General features: G+C 47.4%; 1 protein-coding gene across 1 annotated transcript in view; it reads left to right on the top strand.

Moving 5' to 3' along the window:
* Positions 1-18,771, top strand: part of ICE1 (interactor of little elongation complex ELL subunit 1) — a 478,826-nt gene that overhangs the window by 122,193 nt on the left and 337,862 nt on the right. Inside the window, exon 6 of the mRNA XM_082258761.1 lies at positions 3,414-3,525. Coding sequence (XP_082114887.1) covers positions 3,414-3,525 — 112 coding nt within the window. The remainder of the gene's footprint in view (positions 1-3,413; positions 3,526-18,771) is intronic.

Genomic DNA, 18,771 nt, shown 5'->3' with positions numbered 1-18,771 from the left:
TCGGAGTTGGCAGCGTTGTCTTGCCGCTCCCCTTACCTGGTGATTCATAGGGATAAGGTGGTCTTGCGACCTAACCCGTCCTTTCTTCCAAAGGTGGTTTCGGATTTTCACATCAATGAGGACATTGTCTTACCTTCGCTCTGTGCGAATCCTAAGCATCCTAAGGAGATTGCCTTGCATTCTTTGGATGTTGTCAGGGCGATCAGGGTTTACCTGTCATCGACTGAATCCTTTCGGAAATCGGATTCTCTTTGTCCTTCCTGAGGGACCTCGGAAGGGTATGGCTGCGTCTGCGGCGACCATTGCTAAATGGATCAGACAGACAATTGTTCAGGCCTATTCGTTGCGGGAAATGGTACAACCCTTCCCTGTCAAGGCGCACTCTACCAGATCGGTGAGTGCGTCCTGGGCTTTCCGGCATCAAGCCTCAGTGGCCCAGGTGTGCAAGGCTGCGACTTGGCCGTCAGTGCACACCTTTTCCAAATTCTACAAAATTGATGTTCTGGCATCAGCGGATGCCTCCTTTGGCCGCAAAGTTCTCTGTGCAGCAGTCCAGTAGGGGACCCAGGTTTTGTGCGGGTCCCTGGCTGTTGGGGTTGTTTACCCCTTGATTGTTTCCTCAAGTTGAGCTTTTCTGTTACCCATAGGGTTACCTTTCTGTTCATGTAAGGTTCCTTTCTCTGAGATGGGTACTGCGTTGCCTTTTCTGATGGTTGCGTTTCCCACCCCTCCTGTCTACACTGCTTTGGGACATCCCCATTGGTGAAGACTGTATGAGTGGGCGGCGACTGTCGGAGGACTTAAGAGAAAACTGAATTTTTGTAAAATCTTACCGTAAAATTCCTTTTCTCTGAGTCCCCGTCCCTCTTTTGGGGTTCTTATACACTTAACTGCTTTGATACCAGACTGAGTTGAGATGGCTATTGCAGGAGGGGTATTGGACCAGTGGGACAGCCCCCATGGGTGTGTCTATGGAAATGCTTTTGTTCTAACAAGTCTTTTGCCTAGCTACTAAGGAGAGGAAGTCAATACCCATTAGTGAAGACTGTATGAATGGGCGGTGACTGTCGGAGGACTCAGAGAAAGGAATTTTACGGTAAGATTTTACAAAAATTCAGTTTTTCTCCATTCTGGTCTGGAGCAGAATTTGGCCATGAGTACCATCTAAGGTCAAATCTCAGCCTTAGTGGTTCTTAGTAAATAGAGTCCGCCTGTGTGTGATTTAATCTCAGTATAAATACACCTACTCTGTAAAACCCTCAGAGGTTTATTTGAGAACCTTAGTTTACAAACAGCACCATGAAGACCAAGGAACACACCAGACAGTTCAGGGATAAAGTTGTGGAGATTTTTAAAGCAGGGTTAGGTTATAGATAAATATCCCAAACTTCGAATATCTCACAGAGTATCTGTTCAATCCATCATCAGAAAATGGAAACAGTATGGCACAACTATAAACCTACCAAGACATGGCCGTCCATATAAACTGACAGTCTAGACAAGGAGAGCATTAATCAGAGAAGCAGCCAAGAGGCCCATGGTAACTATGGAGGAGCTGCAGAGATCCACATCTCAGGTGGAAGAATCTGTTCACATGACAACTTTCATTTGTGCATTACACAAATTTGGAGCCTTTCTAGAAGAGTGGGAAGAAGAAAGCCATTGTTGAACGAAAGCCATAAAGAGTTCTGTTTGCAGTTTGCGAGAAGCCATGTGGGGGACACAGCAAACATGTAGAAGAAGGTACTCTGGTCAGATGAGACCAAAATTAAACTTTTTAGCCTAAAAGCAAAACACTATGTATGGTGGAAAACTAACACTGCTCATCAGCCTAAGCACACTATCCCCACCGTGAAACATGGTGAATGCAGGATCATGTTGTGGGGATGCTTTTTTTCAGCAGGGACAGGGAAGCTCATCAGAGTTGATGGGAAGATGGATGGAGCAAAATACAGGGCAATCTTAAAAAAAAAAAAAAAAACCTATTCGAGTCTGCAAAACACGAGACTGGGGCAGAGGTTCACTTTTTAGCAGAACAACCCTAAACATACAATCAGAGCTACATTGAAATAGTTTAGATCTAAGCATATTCATGTGCTAGAATGGCCCAGTCAAAGTGCAGACCTAAATCCATTTGAGAATCTGTGGTAACACTTGAAAATTCACAGACTCTCTATGCAATCTAACAGAGCTTAGCAAAGAAGAATGGGCAAAAATTTCACTCTCTAGATGTGCAAAGCTGGTAGAGAGATACCCAAAAAGACTTGTTGCTGTAATTGCAACTAAAGGTGGTTCCACAAAGTTGTGACTCAGGGGGACTGAATACAAAGGCACGCCACACTTTTCAGATATTTATTTGTAAAAAAATTTGAAAACCATTTATCATTTTCCTTTCACTTCACAATTATGTGCCACTTTGTGTTGGTCTAACCCATAAAATCCCAATAAAATACATTTACATTTTTGGTTGTAACATGACAAAATGTGGAAATTATAAGGGATGTGAATACTGCATAAGGAAGCTCTCCTAAACGTGCGCCAATTAGGAGATATTCCCTGTGTCTGCAGCATGTGACGTCACCGGCGCATGCGCTCTGAAGGAACGGTATACTCATGCCGTTCTTCAGAGCTCTGTGCCACTGCGAGTCTCCTGCGCGTGCATGCTGGCTTGAAAAGTTTACTACTGCTTTAACTAGGCATTTTCCTACAATTTCTCTGTCCTGCTCCTAAACACCCTAAGCAGATTTCCATCCTTTGCCTGGTTGTAGTAGTACATACAGTTTATCTCCTGACTGCAGCTCCCTTAAGGTCACCTTCAGGTACAATCTGCTTCTCATTTCACTATCATTAGGTGGATTTGACTACTCATCATCACAGGTACCTTTTACCAGGCATGATGCCAGCATCAGTTGTGAAATTGTTCAGGCGACTCTGTTGGCTCTTATGATCCACCCTTGGTAATCTGTTTGCTTTTATTCAATGTGTTGCCTCCCCTTAGTTGGACTGCTTTTGGATCTCTCAATGTTCCTGAATACTTGCCCCGTAATGTACGATCGAGAAAATAGTATTTTAGTCTTACCTGTAAAAGCCTTTTCTTGGTGTACGTTATGGTTCCCCACCCCTCTATTCTTACGGTCCACTGTTATCAATACTTGCCACAAAACTGAGGCATGCTGAGAGTGATAGGGGTCATACTATGGCTGTCTTTGTAGCTTTACTTCACTAGTGTCCAGTCTCCTAAAGCAACAGCATAACCCAATGTTTCTGAATACTTCTGTTCTCCTGAATGCTTTGCTCTTACAGGTAAGACCACAAAAAAAATGTTTATTTTATCTCAATTCTCAAGCAAATGGAATAGATGAATTCATTATAGTGTCAAGGTTTTTAAATGTTGTGTTTGTTCATCGTTTTAGGGAGAATAAAACCCTGAGATGTCAACTAGAACAGATGTTGCAGAAAATATCCCCCTGGGAACAAACAGAAGAACAACTAAAATCTTTTAGAATTGAACTGGAAAAAAAGACAGTATGTTATATTTTTTACTTTTTGATTAAAGTTGTTTTCTCGATTCGCTAAACATACAGCTGAACTACTAATGGTTAAACACGCTGTTGAAACTACATACATGTGGGCATATCTGCTAAAGGATTTGTAATTCTGTCCATCCAGTCCTGGGGTCTAGTGATTCCAGCACAGTTAGGTTGGTAACCTCACTTTTTTCTGCTACAGTTTTTCAGTACTGTTGGGTACTCTCCCTACTTCCAGCCTGTGAATGGATGGTGGGGGATCAGCTGCAGACAGTGGCAACTGTGCTCTCTCTTTCTATCAGCATTTTCTTTGTCTTCTAGTTGATAAAAAATGGTCTGGCCCGTCCTGTCAACACCACATCCCAAAACGTAGGCACATGAAAAACATAGGGAGCAGTGGGACTTTAATGGTGTTGGCTTCCCCTTTCAGTAAAACGCAAGATATTCAATTATATCATAAAAATTACCTTATTCAACATAGAAAATATAAAAGAATTTTGGATATAGACCAGATGATATAAAATCAAATCCAAGCAAACGCATTGCACATCATAATGAATAAATGATGGTAACACCGCCCTCAGACTAAAGGAGCCCCCCCCCCACCATTTATGAATGTGCACCCTACCCTGACTCCTTGGTCACTGGGAGACCACCTGACTGAACTTAAAGCAAGTACATATAACTCCCTCCGAGATTATAATTCAACTGTTTAAGTTAAACGAATATTGAATGTTATATACAGAGTATATCTTATGAAAGATATTTTGTATTAGTGCGTTTTTTCCTTTTGTTCTGAACCCTCTTTACAAACTTCCCTGAAGAAGCCAAAAGCCGAAAAGCTTCGAGAGGACTTTCCCATATTATTCATATTATGGTTACTGTAATATACAGCAGATCTGGATAAAAGGGGGGGGGGTCCTTTTAGTCTGTGGGTGGTGTTACCATAATTTATTCATTATGATGTGCAATGTGTTTGCTTGGATTTGATTTTATATCATGTGGTCTATGACCAAAATTCTTTTAAATTATCTATAATAAATAAACTAATTTATATGATATTATATGATATAATTGCCTATCTTGAGTCTTACTGAAGGGGGAAGGCCAACACCGTTAAAGCCCCGCTGCTCCCTATTTTTTTTGTGTTCCTTTGTCTACTAGTGCTGACCTTCCTCTTGCAGTCTGGGTTCTACTGTACAAAGCATTACAGTAAATGACTCAAGTTCAAATAGGAGAGCAGAAAGTGGTAAAAAGATGTGTGGGGAAGCCAGCTAGGAGACAGCCTAAATCCTCCAAAAGCAGCACAAATGAAAGTGTTTTCTTGATGAGTGGCAACCTTGATTGTTATACAGCTTAAAAGCTGAACACCAGGCAGATGCAAAAAACAACAGTTTTCCAAAATACTATAAACAATAAACCATTCCTGCAGTGCTCACACACAAATCCTTTGTGCAAAAATGACAGCTGTCGATAGTCATTGTATTGTTTCATTGTTATTCATGTCCTTTATTTTATGTTCATTTTTTCACAAAGGATTTGTGTGTAAGCACTGCAGACTGTTATATTTAAATGTGTGTGTGTGTGTGTTGCACACACTTGTATAAACACCCTATGACAAGCGCTTTTGGCTTGTTAAAACTGCACCACAAATGCCTACAATAGCTGGTTGCTATTGGGGTCCCCCCCCAAGACCATAAAAGACCTGCCGATAGGTACAAGGGCCTCTTTCCGACAACCCTGCCCAGTGGTTGTGGTGGTCTGCGGACAGGGGGCTTATCGGAATCTCGTAGTCCCCTTTTACAAGGGGGCTCCTGATCCTGGCCCCCCCATGTGAATGAGTATGGGGTACATTGAACCCCTATCCATTCATCCAAAAAAATAAGCGTAGTGTTACAAAAAACAGGGAGTTTTTTGACAAGTCCTTTATTCATTGAAAAATGTCCCCTTGGAGTTCTTCTTTCTCCGGTCTTCTTCTTCTGATGTCTTCTTCTTCTGATGTCTTCTTCCTCCGGTCTTCTTCCCCTGGTCTTCTCCCTCTACTGTCTTCTCTTTCCGGTAATGTCTTCTCCCTTGGTCAATGTCGTCATCGTCTTCTTCTGCTGCCACTATGCCCATAATAAAAATAAAAAATGTGGTCCTGCTCCGACGATCGCTCCCGCTGTTATGTCAGCTAAGCCGTCTGCCAACTTTTATTTAACATCACCCAGAGACCCCGCCACCTTGTGTCGTCAGCAACCCATAATGCCACGGGAGGTGACGTCACCGGGTGGCCACGCCCCATAGTTATGTAAGAGCTGGCAGCCAGCTTAGCTTGCATAACAGCGGGAGCGATCGTCGAGCAGGACTAGATTTTTTATTTTGAGCTTGTTGATGGTGGCGGCAGAAGAAGAAGTAGAAGATGACAATGACATCGGCGGAGGGAGCAGAGCCCACTGGAAGGAAAAGACCGCAGAGGGGGCAGACCGAAGGAAGAAGGTGTAGACCAGAGAAAGAAGACTTGTTGGAGTTACGACAGGGGACATTCTTTAATTACTAAAGGACTTTTCAAAAACTGTTTTTGTGTATTGTAACACTACACTTATTTTTTTGAGTGAATGGGTAGGGGTAAAATGTACCCCTATACTCATTCACATAGGGGGGGCCGGGATCTGGGGGCCCCCTGTTAAATGGGGCTTCCAGATTCCGATAAGCCCCCTGCTCGAAGACCCCCACAATCACCAGCTAGGGTTTTCGGGACAAGGCCTTTTTCCCCATAAATATCAGCGCAGAGCCCCCCTGCCCTAAAGCACCCACCCCTACATTTTCAAGGGAATGTGGCCTGGTATGGTCCAGGAGGAGAGGGGGAGGTGCTTGCTTTTCACCCCCCCCCTCCTGACCTGCCGGGCTGCATGCTCGGATAAGGGTCTGGTATAGATTTTGGGGGGGGGGGGGGGAATCCACGCTGTTTTTTTTTTTTTTTTTTTTCCATTTTTTTTTTTTTTGGCGTGGGGTTTACCTCTACAATCCATATCAGACCGAAGGGTCTGGTATGGTGTCTTGGGTGGGATTCCATGCCATTTTTATTTACATTTCGGTGTGGGGTTCCTTCCTTGAGTCCATACAAGACCCAAAGGGCCTGCTATGGACTGGGAGAGAAGGAACCCCACGCTGTTTTTTTGTTTTGTTTTTTTATATTTTTTATTTACCTGCAGCTGATTACTCATGGGTTCTTAAAGACGCAACGGCTGCCTTTCCTGCCTGCTCCTTAACAACCAGCTAAAATTCTATGTACTAATGCAAATGCGCCACAAACAGTATGCCAGTGTGGTTGCAGCGCATTGCCGTAGACTTAAATGGGAGGCGTTGAAAGGCTTCAAACGCCTCCTGACTCGAGATGAAGGCCTCAGTTTTGAAGTGAAGCGAGGCGACGCTAACACTTCATGTTTTTATAATGTGAACAGCACTGTGTCTATTGTATTTTGTGCATAGGCGTTTGAGGGGCGTTACAGCCTTATTCCAAAATGGATTAAATTCAATATTTTCCTCAAAATTCTACAAACAATACCCAATAATGACAACGTGAAAGACGTTTGTTTGAAATCTTTGTAAATATATTAACTACTTGCCTTCTGTGCACTTAAACACCCTTCCCATCCAGGCCAATTTTCAGCTTTCAGCGCTGTCACACTTTGAATGACAATTGCGCGGTCATGCTACACTGTACCCATATGAAATTTTTATCATTTTTTTCACACAAATAGAGCTTTCTTTTGGTGGTATTTAATCACCTCTGGGTTTTTTATTTTTTACAAAAAAAAAGAATAAAGACAAAAAATTTTGAAAAAAAAAAAAAGTTTTTCTTATTTTCTGCGAGTAAATTTTGATAATAAATTTTTCTCCTTCACTGAAGGGCGCTGATGAGGCGGCACTGATGGGCACTGATAGGCTGCACTGATGGGCACTGATGAGGTGGCACTTATGGGCACTGATGAGGTGGCACTTATGGGCACTGATGAGGAGGTACTAATATGCCGCACTGATGAGCACTGATAGGCGGCACTGATAGGCGGCACTGAGAGTCGGCACTGATGAGCACTGATAGGCGGCACTGCTGGGCACTGATAGGCGGCACTGCTGGGCACTGATAGGCAGCACTGCTGGGCACTGAGAGGTGGCACTGCTGGGCACTGATAGGCAGCACTGCTGGGCACTGACAGGTGGCACTGCTGGGCACTGAGAGGCGGCACTGAGAGGCGGCACTGATGGGCACTGGCGGATGGCACTGGACACTGACGGGTGGCACTGATGAGCGGCACTGATGGGCAGCACCATCAGTGCCCACACTCAGTGCCCATAGTGCTGCCAGTCAGTGCTCATCAGTGCCTAGATGAGCAGGCACTGATGGGCACTGACTAGCAGCACTATGGGCACTGATTGTGGGCATTGATTGGGGGGCACTGATGGCGGGCACTGTGGGCACTGATGGGGGGGCACTGTGTGTGTGTTTTTACCTTTGTGTAATCAGGGCACTGGTGATCGGTGCCCTGATTACATCGCTGTGTCCCCGGCGCTGTGAGGCTCCCCCTCCTTCCTCACACTGCAGGCTCCGTGTGAGGAAGGAGCGCCGGCGATGAGAGATGATCTCATATGTTTACATATGAGATCATCGCTCATTGGACGGCCAGATCACGTGGTGAATGGCCGCTGTGATTGGCCATTCACCACGATCTGTGATCGGCCGTGTCCAAGGGACACGGCCGACACAGATTTTCCCCGCAGCGCGCTCGCGGGAGCGCGCTGGGGGCGTGTCACTGGGAGGCCGTTTAAAAACGGCCTCCCGAAAATTCGAGTCCGCGCTGCAGCCGTATATAGGCTGTAGCGCGGATGGCAAGTGGTTAAAAATAAAAAACGGATTAAAATTCACATTTACATAAGTATTCACAGCCTTTGCCATGACACTCAAAATTGAGCTTAGTTTGTAGGTGTGTTCCCGCTATGTTCCTAAAGGTGAGTGCCACATCCTGATTAATGAAGCATATTGTGGAGAATCCCCTAGGGGTGGGACTTTATAGGCCACTCGAGAAAGAGTAAAAATTGTTTTTAAATATAATAAATGTTTTATTGATATAACCAAAAAAAAATATATGAAGAAAAAAGCACATACAAAATATGTTCAATAGTACAATAAAATTTGGCAAAACTGATGTTTTGAGCTTAGGTGCATCTTGTTTCCACTGATCATCCTTGATGTTTCTACAACTTGATTAGAGACCACCTGTGGTAAATTCAGTTGATTTGACATGATTTGGAAAGGCGCACACTTGTCTATATGAGGTCTTAAAGTTAACAGTGCATGTCAGAGCACAAACCAAGTCATAAAGTCCCAAGAAATTGTCTGTATACCTCCGAGGCAAGATTGTATTGAGGTACAGATCTGGGGAAGGGTACAGAAACATTTCTAGAGCATTGAAGGTCTTAATAAGCGCAGTGACCTCTGTCGTTTGTAAATGAAAGAAAAAGTTTGGAACCGCCAAGACTCTTCCAGGTGTGGGCCGGCTGGCCAAACTGAGCGATTGGGGGAGAAGGGCTTTAGTCAGGGAGGTGACCAAGAGCCCGATAGTCACTCTGACAGAGCTCCAGTGTTTCTCTGCAGAGAGAGGAGAACCTTCCAAAAGTACAAGCATCTCTGCAGCACTCCACCAATCAGGCCTGTATGGCACAGACGGAAGCCACTCCTCTGTAAAGGCACATGACAGTCCGCGGAGAGTTTGCCAAAAAGCACCTGAAGGACTCTGACCATGAGAAACAAAATTCTCTGGTCTGATATAAAAAATATTAAAGCGGAATTCCATCCAAAAGTGGAAGTTCCGCTTCATGTAATCCTGACCTCCTGACTTGCCACATTTTACATGTAATTTTTTTTGGGGGGGGGGGGGGTGAGCCGGTACCTAGTTTTGACAGGTGCCCACTCCCACTTCCGCTCGGGCCTCCTAGGTGGATCGAGCGGAATTTCCCCTCTCCCCCTCCCTCCCTACAATCTTCTGGAACATGTCACAGATCCCCGAAGATTGCCCAGCCATTCAGGATGCGCAGCATGTCTCACGCATGTGCAGTGCGCACCAGACTGTGAAGCCACAAACTGTCACAGCTGGGTGCCCACACTAGTGATGTTGAGGAGAGGGAAAGAACCGAGGCTTCAGGCAGCCGCATCGCTTGATCATGAGACAGGTGAGTGTGTTTATTAACTTCCTCGCACTCGAATTTTCGGGAGGCCGTTTTTAAACGGCCTCCCAGAAGCAGGCTCCCTGCGCGCTCCCGCGAGCGCGCATCGGGGAGAATCTGTGTCTGCCGTGTCCCTTGGACACAGCCAATCACAGATCGTGGTGAATGGCCAATCACAGCGGCCATTCACCACGTGATCGGACCATCCAATGAGAGATGATCTCATATGTAAACAGATGAGATCATCTCTCATCGCCGGCGCTCCTTCCTCACACAGAGCCTGCAGTGTGAGGAAGGAGGGGGAGCCGTCAGCCGCCGGGGACACAGAGACATGTAATCAGGGCACTGATCACCAGTGCCCTGATTACTAAAAGGTAAAAAAACATACAAATTGCCCCCCACAGTGCCCACCATCAGTGTCCCCCATCAATGCCCACAATCAGTGCCCATAGTGCTGCCAGTCAGTGCTCATCAGTGCCTGCTCATCTAGGCACTGATGAGCACTGACTGGCAGCACTATGGGCACTGAGTGTGGGCACTGATGGTGCTGCCCATCAGTGCTCATCAGTGCCGCCCATCAGTGCTCATCAGTGCCACCTGTCAGTGTCCATCAGTGCCATCCGCCAGTGCCTATCAGTGCCGCCTATCAATGCCGCCTATCAATGCCGCCTATCAGTGCTCATCAGTGCGGCATATTAGTACCTCCTCCTCAGTGCCCATAAGTGCCACCTCATCAGTGCCCATCAGTGCCGCCTCATCAGCGCACATCAGTGAAGGAGAAAAATGTATTTCTCTTACGTCCTCCGACAGTCGCCGCCATCTTCATATTCGTCACAATGGGGTATTAGACTTTGCTCCGTAGGAGTAGCTAGGCAACAGAATATGTTAACATTAAAGCTTTTAACATATCCCACCCCCAGGGGGTGGTCCCCTCAGTCAATACCCTCCTACTTCCTGTATCCATATCTCAGTTTCAATGTCTAGCTTGTCAGGAGTAGCTGGATGTCTCTATGCTGGGGCATTTTGTCTCAGCCTTTCTCTTCTTTTTTTGATTTTTGTTTGAGTTTTTTCTCTCTCTTTACTTAGCTGTTCTTTTTGTCAGCTTTAGTTAGTTCTTCTGATGAAGAGGATTCGTTCGGGCTGGGTCTCGGGCTGATCCCCCTGGTCGCAGGTTGTGGGTCAGTGGCTTCCCAGCCTGCCATCGAGCGTTCAGTCAGGTAACGCTCCTGACACAATGAACGACCCATCCCTGTTCGGTGCAGGGATGCTATGGTGAGGTGGCTACCTCACTGGACGCTGTGCGGTTTCTCAACCCCAGTTTTTCTGCGTCCTGACTGCGACTCTCCCTGTCACATGTGCAGTGGCTTGTTCGCCTGTGCGGGTTCCCCACGCCATCTAGGAGGTAAGTGTATCTGTGTGGGGACCTGTCTGTTTGGGGGGGTGTCAGTCTGGGACTGTGTAACCTGCCTCTGTTCACACTGTTAAGCTCCCTATCTCTCTGGCTGCATGCTGTGGGCTGCAAGGGGGGGGGGGGCTGTGCTGCACTATCTGTGTCAGACTGTGGATGTGTGACAGGCTGTGTGCTGTGGGGCATGATGTTTCATGTTTGGGCACATACAGCGATCGCTGCGGCGGTCCGCCATGTTTTTTTACTATGCTGTGGTGTATGTTCTGCGGTCCTCACTGTAGTGGAGGAGCGGCGTTTTCGGCGCCAAACGGCGCCATTTTGGCTGCGCTCGCTCCGGCCGCATGATTACACTGCAGGCGGCCATTTTCTTGTAGCCTTCCATAGGCTTTCATAGAGCGCCCTGAGTTTCATCACTTCCTTTTCCCTGGGCGCACCGATCGAGGCGGCAGCAGCAGTGGTCTCTCCAGGTTTTTATCCTCTCTTCTTCCTATATCCTTGCCTGAGTTAAGTTTTATCCCTGTGGGGGTCTCATTGTGCTAGTATGTGTGTGCGGTGGGCTGCGCTCGCCGCGCTTGTTAAAGGGGCAGTTAACCCTTTATTCTCCAGCATTTTTTTGGGGCAATAGATTCTCAGGAAGGCAAATTTCCTGCCACTCTGGTGGGAAGCCAAGGGACTGCTGTTTCCCCCCCAGGGGGGGATTTGGCTGCGGTGGTGGCTAACCTTGCTGCTCAGGTGCAAATGCTTGTGGCTGCTCAGTCTGCAAAAAGGCCCAGAGTTTCAATTTCCTCTGATTCAGAGGGTGATGGTGATGGGGCTGCTATGGCTGGGGTCTCCTTATCAGGGTCCCGTTCCTCCCTGGATCTCGTGGGGTCCGAGGTGGAGGCTGAGGTTGAAGGGGTTGATAATTCCCCCCCTGGCTCGCCTGAAGAGCTTGCAATCATGGATGAATTGGTTGCTTCTATAAAACAAACGCTGCGTTTGCAGGATGAGCTGTGTCCTCCCGCTGCCTTGGCGGCTTATGGGACGCAGAAAAGACGCAAGACATCGCAGGTCTTTCCCTGCACTGATGATTTTCAGCGCGCTGTTAAGGAACAATGGCGCAATTTACGCAAGCCTTTTGCTGTGCCAAGTAGGTTCAAGCAGCGTTATCCTTTCACGCCTACTACTGATGAACGGTGGTGTGTACCTCCTCCGGTGGATCACGCGATCGCAGTTTTGAATAAGTCCACTGCGATTCCTGCAGAGGATTCTCCGGTGTTCCGAGATGCCACGGATAGGAGACTGGAGTCTCTTGCCCGTCATACTTATTCTGTTACGGGCTCGATGCTAAAAGCTCTGTTTGCCTCTCTTATGGCAGCCCAGGCTGTCGCGAGTTGGACGCAGGTGCTTAGGCGCGTCCTGGTGGCTGATTCGGCCTCACCGGCGACGTTGGATATGGTGGATCAAATCCATCAGGGTGTCATGTATTTGTGTGATGCGGACTTGGATTTAGTGCCGTTGGCTGCACGTGTACACAGCGTGGCGGTGTTGTCTCGCCGCCTGGTTTGGTTAAAGTGTTGGTCTGTGGACCAATGTTCGCGCAAGACCTTAGCCAATCTGCCTTATGATGGATCTCGCCTTTTTGGAGAATCCTTGGATACGTTGATAAAGGGGATCACGGGTGGTAAGAGCACGCTCTTGCCCCACTTCCCCAAGGCTAAGGCGGCTCCTGGTAAGAAGCATGCTAATTTTCGGCCTTCTCAGGGGTCCTTTCGTGCCTTTCGGTCGCACTATAAGGGCAAACCGTTCAAGGCTCCCAAAAGAAGCCGTGGTCAGGTAAGCAGAAGTCCGGACAGTCCGGACCCGCTGCCCATAACAATGCCGCCTGAAGGGACGCCCTCATCCAGTTCTGGGGTGGGGGGACGCTTGCTCGGTTTTCTTCAACCCTGGCTGGCCTGTGTTCGGGACAGGTGGGTTCAGGAAATCGTTCAATCTGGCTACAAGATTGAGTTTCTCTCCCGGCCGGAGAGCAAATTCTTTCCCTCAAATCTTCAACTGTCTCCGGAGCGTTTGCGGGATCTGCACCTAGCGGTGCGGGACCTGAGGGCTCAGGGAGTGGTGGTTCCGGTTCCTCATCAGGACAGATTTCGGGGGTTCTATTCCAATCTGTTCACCGTGCCCAGGAAGGAGGGCAAGGTTCGTCCAATTCTGGACTTGAAGGCTCTGAACCGCTTTGTGCGGGTTCGCAAGTTCCGCATGGAATCCCTGCGGTCGGTGGTGGCTGCCCTGGTTCCGGGAGAATTCATGGCCTCCATCGATTTGATGGATGCGTACCTTCACATCCCGATTTTCGAAGGTCACCAGAGGTACCTTCGATTCGCTATTGTGGAGGATCACTACCAATTCGTGGCGTTACCTTTTGGTCTCGCTTCGGCTCCGCGGGTTTTCACCAAGGTGCTTGCGCCGGTTCTGGCTTTGTTGAGAGCCCAGGGCATCTCTGTCCTGGGGTATCTGGGCGATATTCTGGTTCGGTCTGCGACCAGCCAGGGTCTGGAGAAGGACCTGTCCGTCACGTTGCAAACTCTACAGGAGTTTGGTTGGACGATAAATTTTCCAAAGTCGACGCTGGGTCCGTCGGTTCGGCTTCCCTACCTGGGAATGATCCTGGACTCGGTCCAGGCGAAGGTCTTCCTGCCAGACTACAAACTCAGGACTCTTCAGGAAGAAGTCAGGTCCCTCAGGGACGTTCCGTGCTCGTCGCTCCGGACGTGCATGAGATGTCTGGGGTTGATGGTCTCGGCTTTCGAGGCGATTCCCTTCGCCCAGTTTCACACGCGAGGTCTCCAAGCGGAGATCCTGTCCAGGTGGGACGGGCGACCACAATCTCTGGATCTCCAAATTTCGTTGAGCCATCGCACCAGAAGGGATCTTCTGTGGTGGCTCCAGTCCCCGACGGTGTCAGGGGGCATGTTCTTTCTTTCGTCCTCTTTCATGGACGGTGATCACCACGGATGCCAGCCTGTCGGGCTGGGGTGGTGTTCTGGGCGTTCTGTCCGCCCAGGGAACTTGGTCGGAGGGGGAGTCCTCCCTTCCGATCAACATTCTGGAATTGCGTGCGATAAATTTCTGCCTTCGACGTTGGATGGACAGGCTGCAGGGCCGTCCGGTTCGGGTGCAGACGGACAATGCCACGGCGGTGGCCTACATCAACCACCAAGGGGGCACCAGGAGTGCCCGTGCGGCTTGGGAAGTAGCCGACATTCTGTCTTGGGCCGAGACTCCCGTCCCGGCGATATCGGCAGTTCACATTCCGGGGGTGGAGAACTGGCAGGCGGATTATCTTGAGCCGCCAGACCCTGGACCAGGGGGAATGGTCTCTCCACCCGGATGTCTTTCAGAAGTTGTGCGCAAAGTGGGGTCTTCCAGATGTGGACCTGTTCGCGTCTCGTCTGAACAACAAGGTGAAAAGGTTCGTGGCAAGGACGCGCGATCCTCGGGCAGACGCGTCAGACGCGTTGGTAGCTCCGTGGCATCAGTATCGACTGATGTATGTGTTTCCACCGATTCAATTGCTGTCCAGGTTCCTTTGCAGGTTGCACTCGGAACACAGCACGGTGATTCTTGTGGCTCCGGACTGGCCTCGCCGGTCCTGGTACGCAGACCTCGTGAATCTGGCGGTCGACGCCCCGTGGCGTCTGCCTCTTCGAGACGATCTCCTGTCTCAAGGGCCGATATTCCATCCTGCTTTACAGTCGCTGGCTTTGACGGCCTGGCTGTTGAGACCGAGGTCCTGAAGGATAGGGGTCTCTCCCCTGAAGTCATTCACACTTTGATCAACGCGAGGAAGTCTTCCTCGGGGAAGGTCTATTACCGTACTTGGAAGGCCTATTTTGCCTGGTGTGAGTCCAGGGGGTTTTCACCTCGCACATACTCGGTTTCTAGAGTGTTGTCCTTCCTTCAAACGGGTGTGGACCAGCGTTTGGCGCTGGCTACGGTCAAGGGTCAGGTGTCTGCTCTGGCCGTTTCTTTTTCAACTTCCTGTGGCTTCTAACTCCTTGGTTGGCACTTTTGTTCAAGGAGTGCGACATCTGGTCCCTCCTAGGAGGGAACCTCTGCCTCCTTGGGACTTGAATCTCGTTCTATCTGTGTTACAACATGCTCCTTTTGAACAGATCAGGGAGATCTCGTTGGCTATGTTGTCCAAGAAGGTCGCCTTTTTGGTGGCGATCACTTCGGCTTGCAGAGTGTCGGAGCTGGCGGCCTTGTCCTGCAAGTCTCCGTATCTGGTCATTCACTTGGATAAGGTGGTCTTGCGACCTAATCCTTCCTTTCTTCCGAAGCGAGTTTCGGAGTTTCATCTCAATGAGGACATTGTCTTGCCTTTGCCTTCGCTTTGCTCGAAGCCTAAACATCCGAAGGAGGTGCGGTTGCACTCTTTGGATGTTGTTCGGGCGATTAGGGTTTACCTTAAATCGACTGAGTCTTTTTCGCAAGACGGATTCTTTGTTTGTCCTTCCAGAGGGTCCTCGGAAGGGCATGGCGGCGTCGGCTTCTACCATCGCCAAATGGATCAGACAGACCATTGAACAGGCATATGCTTTGAAGGGGAAAGTTCTCCCTATGCCTGTGAAGGCGCACCCTACTAGATCTCTGAGTACGTCTTGGGCCTGTCGTCATGGGGCTTCTGTGGCCCAGGTGTGTAAGGCGGCGACCTGGTCGACCGTGCACACTTTCACAAAATTCTACAGAGTGGATGTTCAGGCATCGACAGATGCTTCCTTTGGCCGCAAGGTTCTTAGTGTGGCAGTTCCTTAGGGTCCCTTGTTTTGGACCCAAGGCTGTTTGGGATACGTTTTTTATCCCTGGGTTATTTGTTTTTCCTGGGTTGTTGCTCCTGTTGAGCACACTTTTTTTCATGTTGCCCAGCTGGTTTGCTTCCTTTGGTAAGGTTCCTTTCTCTGATGTGGTGACTGCGTTGCCTTTAGGCGCGGCTGTGTTTCCCACCCCTCATGTTTGCAATGCTTTGGGACGTCCCCATTGTGACGAATATGAAGATGGCGGCGACTGTCGGAGGACGTAAGAGAAAACGGAATTTTTGTAAAATCTTACCTGTAAAATTCCTTTCTCTGAGTCCTCCGACAGTCGCCGCCCCCGCCCCTCTTTTGGGGTTTGGTTGTATACTCTACTGCTATTCCACTGAAACTGAGATATGGATACAGGAAGTAGGAGGGTATTGACTGAGGGGACCACCCCCTGGGGGTGGGATATGTTAAAAGCTTTAATGTTAACATATTCTGTTGCCTAGCTACTCCTACGGAGAAAAGTCTAATACCCCATTGTGACGAATATGAAGATGGCGGCGACTGTCGGAGGACTCAGAGAAAGGAATTTTACAGGTAAGATTTTACAAAAATTCAGTTTTTCAAAATTTACTCGCAGAAAATAAGAAATTTTTTTTTTTTTTTTTCAAAATTTTCTGTCTTTATTCTTTTTTTTTGTAAAAAATAAAAAACCCAGAGATGATTAAATACCACCAAAAGAAAGCTCTATTTGTGTTAAAAAAATTTCATATGGGTACAGTGTAGCATGACCGCGCAATTGTCAGTCAAAGTGTGACAGCGCTGAAAGCTGAAAATTGGCCTGGATGGGAAGGGTGTTTAAGTGCACAGTAGGCAAGTGGTTAAACACAGAAACGGCTGTAACGCCCCTTGAATTTCATTGGCCTGAATCAAAAGCGTCATATCTGGAGGAAACCAGGCACCGCTCATCACCTGGCCAATACCATCCCTACAGTAAAGCATGGTGGTGGCAGCATCATGTTGTGGGAATTTTTTCAGCAGCAGAAACTGGGAGACTAGTCAGGATTGCCGGAAAGATGAATGCAGGAATGTACAGAGACACCCTTTATGAAAACCACTCCAGAGTGCTCTTGAACTCAGACAGGGGTGAAGGTTCATCTTCCAAGAGGACAATGACCCTAAGCACATCGCCAAAATAAGCCAGAGCCCAGACTTGAACCCGGTTGAACATATCTGGAGCGATCTGAAAATGGCTGTGCATCGACGCTCACCATCCAATCTGTTAGCGCTTGAGAGGTCGTGCAAAGCATAATGGGAGAAACTGCCCCAAAATAGGTGTGCCAAGTTTGTAGCATCATACTCAAAAAGACTGGAGGCTGTAATTGGTGCCAACGGTGCTTCAACAAAGTATTGAGCAAAGGCTGTGAATACTTGCATACATGTGATTTTTTTTTAGTTTTAATAAATTTGCAAAGATTTCAAACAAACTTCTTTCAGGTTGTCATTTTTGGGTATTGTTTGCAGAATTTTGAGGAAAGTATTGAATTTAATCCATTTTGGAATAAGGCTGTAACATAACAAAATGTGGAAAAAGTGAAGCGATGTGAATACTTTCCGGATGCACTGTATCTCAAGAAGTATTATCACTTCTGTCCATTTTACTTTTGTAGGCTAGGAACCAACCCCCCCCCCCCCCCCCAATATGCTATGATGAAGAGGAAAAGGGGAGCTAAAGAGCTATTTAGTTTTCCTAACAAACTTCCTGTCCCAGAGGGACAATGCTGCTTTTCTACGAATGTGGTGCAGTGAGTGAGCATTGACAGGAAGAGTATTCCTAGCAGAATCACCAGGTGATAAAAAAGGGGGGAAAAAAACCCTGGAAAAATAGAACATCAATGCAGGCACCAAATCTGACTGGTGGGCTGCAATATATTAAATGTTAGTTCTTTTATTTTGTTATACTTTTAAGAATGAAAAACCTTGCAGATCCTAACCTTTAAATCTTTAGATCTGTGTATAAGATGAAAAAAATGTTCTGACTGGAGTAAAGTGTCACTAAATCCACATCATAAACTATCAATAAATGCTGTATTTACATGCTGTTCATACTCAGTCACTATGGGATTTGTTTTTTGTATTATGCACAAAACCTGGATGATCCTGCTGCTCCTCATCTCCACCTTCTGTTCATGTCCCTAATTCAGCTAAGGATTTTGCAGCTGTGGTGGCAACACTGCACATGCTAAGTTTTCAGTGAGTTTCTATGCTGAGCAAATTCTACTCATCACATCTGAGCAGTCCATGTGACTATAGTCACAAATGTGGGTGTATACACAGTGTTAAATGACAGCCCACTCCCTCCCTCCTCCATGCCCACTAACTAGTTAAAAACAATGGTGTGGGATATTATATGTAGATTGATGGATTCATTTCACCTAAAATGATCACATTTTGTTGCTTTGCAACCTGAAATGAAGACAGACAGTTTTTGTTTTATCCAGCTGTATGTACTTTAAATTATAACATCCAAGTAAAAGATATATCACCACCACCAACATGTCAGAAATGTCTTTTTTTTTTCATTCAAAAACAGAATCGGAGTTGAAAAAAGGATCACCCCCCTTATGTCAGTATTTTGTTGAACCACCCTTTGCTTTAACCACTTTACCACCGGAGGATTTTGCTGTCTTATGTCCAGGCCACTTTTTTGCGATTCGGCACTGTGCAAATTTAACTGACAATTGCGCGGTCGTGCGACGCCGTACCCAAACGAAATTTACGTTCTTTTTTTCCCACTAACAGAGCTTTCTTTTGGTGGTATTTTATCACCTATGCGATTTTTACTTTTTGCGCT

The sequence above is a fragment of the Pelophylax lessonae genome (genome assembly GCF_965119305.1).
Source record: "Pelophylax lessonae genome assembly, chromosome: 5".
Lineage (NCBI taxonomy): Eukaryota > Metazoa > Chordata > Amphibia > Anura > Ranidae > Pelophylax > Pelophylax lessonae.
Note: the sequence above shows the minus strand (reverse complement) of the source record. Positions and strands in the feature narration are given on the sequence as shown.